This window comes from Echinops telfairi, unplaced genomic scaffold, assembly GCF_000313985.2.
Source record: "Echinops telfairi isolate 266 unplaced genomic scaffold, ASM31398v2 ScPeMD7_655;HRSCAF=1070, whole genome shotgun sequence".
Lineage (NCBI taxonomy): Eukaryota > Metazoa > Chordata > Mammalia > Afrosoricida > Tenrecidae > Echinops > Echinops telfairi.
This window is the reverse complement of record NW_022104553.1, coordinates 33771696-33773777: the sequence shown is the minus strand read 5'-3', so window position 1 is coordinate 33773777 and position 2082 is coordinate 33771696. Positions and strand designations below refer to the sequence as shown.

At 62.5% G+C, this 2082-nt stretch overlaps 1 protein-coding gene across 1 annotated transcript in view; it reads right to left on the bottom strand.

The window, feature by feature from the left end:
* Positions 1-1697, bottom strand: part of KMT2B (lysine methyltransferase 2B) — a 19111-nt gene extending 17414 nt beyond the window's left edge. The window contains exons 1-5 of the mRNA XM_045292714.1: positions 1653-1697; positions 1391-1420; positions 1140-1233; positions 951-1071; positions 171-357 (exon numbers count right to left, since the gene is read on the bottom strand). Of these exons, the coding sequence (XP_045148649.1) occupies positions 171-357; positions 951-1071; positions 1140-1233; positions 1391-1420; positions 1653-1697 (477 nt within the window). The remainder of the gene's footprint in view (positions 1-170; positions 358-950; positions 1072-1139; positions 1234-1390; positions 1421-1652) is intronic.
* Between the last annotated feature and the right edge of the window lie 385 nt (positions 1698-2082).

The following is a 2082-nucleotide window of genomic DNA, read 5'->3' as shown; positions in this document are numbered from 1 at the left end:
GCACACACACGCACACAAGTACACACGCGACACAGGAGGGAGGTGTGCTGCAGGTCTACGGCCGGAGCCTCGCACCTTGGAGCTGGCGTGGGTGGGGGAGTGGGGGCACGTGGGGGAGAGGGGGCAGGTGCTGGTTCCTGAGGGGCCTGTGCAGCAATGGACGGCCGCACAATGGGGGAGACCTCCACCTTTGAGGGCCTCGGGGGATCTTCATCCATAAATCGCCTGGGCGTCTTGATGACCCGGGAGGAGCGGGCACTCACCACAGGCATGATAAACTGCCGGATGTTCTTCAGGAAGGTGGTACTTTTGGGGACCACAGTGGGGCTGTCTTCTGCAGGGCCTCCAGCGGTGGTGCTAGGGTTTGGGGTGGGAAGGGAGGTGCCCTCTGGCACCGCCCGAGCTGCTTCACGCTCCGCCCGTTGACTGGGAGTCAGAGGGGGGCGGCCCCTCTTCCTGGAGCAGGTTGCTGGGACCACGGGAGGCGGGGATTCCTCCTGCTCCTCTGCAGCAGGAGACGGAAGCGGCAGCCCCGAGGGCAGGGGGGACAAGGGGGACGGCGGAGAGCAGACTGGAGGTGGAGGAGATGCCGAGAGGGGTGGGGGGGCTGGAGGAGTCAAGGGTGGTGACAGCAGCTTCGCCTCCTCCTCCTCCTCCTCCTCCAGCTTGGCTGGGACCTCCTCTTCCTCAGCTACAGCGCTGTCTTCCTGCTCTTCCCCCTCCTCCTTGCTGTTCTTCTCCTCCTTCTCCTCCTCCTCCTCCTCTTCTTCCACCTCCAGCTTCTGCTCCTGCTTTTTCCAGCAGGGGTCCCCTTCCTCTTCAGATTCACCTCTTCCGGGAGGGGCCTCCTGCCAGCTTTCTCCACGCTCATCTTGGCCCTGACCTGATTCGGAGCCTGAGGGTAACTGTCCCATCGTCACTTTTTTGGCTTTTGAAACAAACTTGATTACAAGCGGGAGCCCACTGCGGCCACGGCCTCTGCCGCCACGGCCTCCTCGCCTAGACTGTCCTCCACGCTTGGGGGTCCCAGGACCCGGGCCTGGCCCTTCTTTGCACTTCCAACCGCCAGTTCTGTATTTTACTGGAGCCACAGGAGGTGGGGGCTCAGGTTTAGGGATTGTCACAGCTGCTTCTGCTACCACCACTGCTGGTGGCTTCTTCCTGCAGGGGCCCGCTGGCCTTCCTGGGGGCCGGCCCCGAGAGCGACGCGGGGTAGAGGGCTCGCATGCCCGACTGCGGGGGGCTGGAGGTGCCTGAGCCCTCCGGAGAAGTTCTGTCAGTGCCTGCACCATCCGTTCTGTGCCTTCCTCACCCCGTTTCCGGGCGGGGGTCTTTGGAAGGGTGGGAACCACATCAGCTGACCGGGGAGGCAGAAGGGGGGTCGTCTTACGCTTGCGGCCCCGACCTCGGGGGGCTCGACCTAAAAGGAGAATAGGTGCGAGGAGATGGGTCAAGCTGGCCCTGCCGACCACAGCAGGTGCTTCAGGAGGGCTGGGTCTCCGCCCTCCTGGTCTGCTTCCCCCACAGCCCCACCTAGCTTAGTCTTCCAACACAGCGGCCGCTCAATGACTGATGAGAGGGGTGCAAGTTTACAGGAGCGAGCTGACACACAGTGGGAGAAGAGCATTCCTGTCAGGCTGCCCGTCACTCACCTCGCTGGGATCGGAGCGCGGAGCGCAGGGAACTGGGGGCCACATCGTCATCTGAATGGAAACCCTTAAACTCCTGATTTCGGGGGCCAGGGGTGGAGGGGAGAAACAGCAGTCAGTGCCCAAGCCCTCATTCCACCTGGGACTCCGGGCTAAGGAGGGGTCCCCAGCTTCCGCTGGAACAAATCCTTGCTTATTTACAAAGGACTGCCACGGTGGACAGGCCTAAGGGGTAGAGACACTGGGCATTCTGCGCCACCACCGGCCCCAGTGCCAGACGACACCAACAGAGCTGTCAGGGGTTTCCGGGGACAGAGTCTGCCGGGGCAGGCAGCTGACACCACTCAGACTCTTAGCTCTGAGAAATGGAGGGTCCGTGTATGCTCTTGGGCAGCAATTTCTTCCTAAAGGAAGGTAGAAACAGTGTACCAAA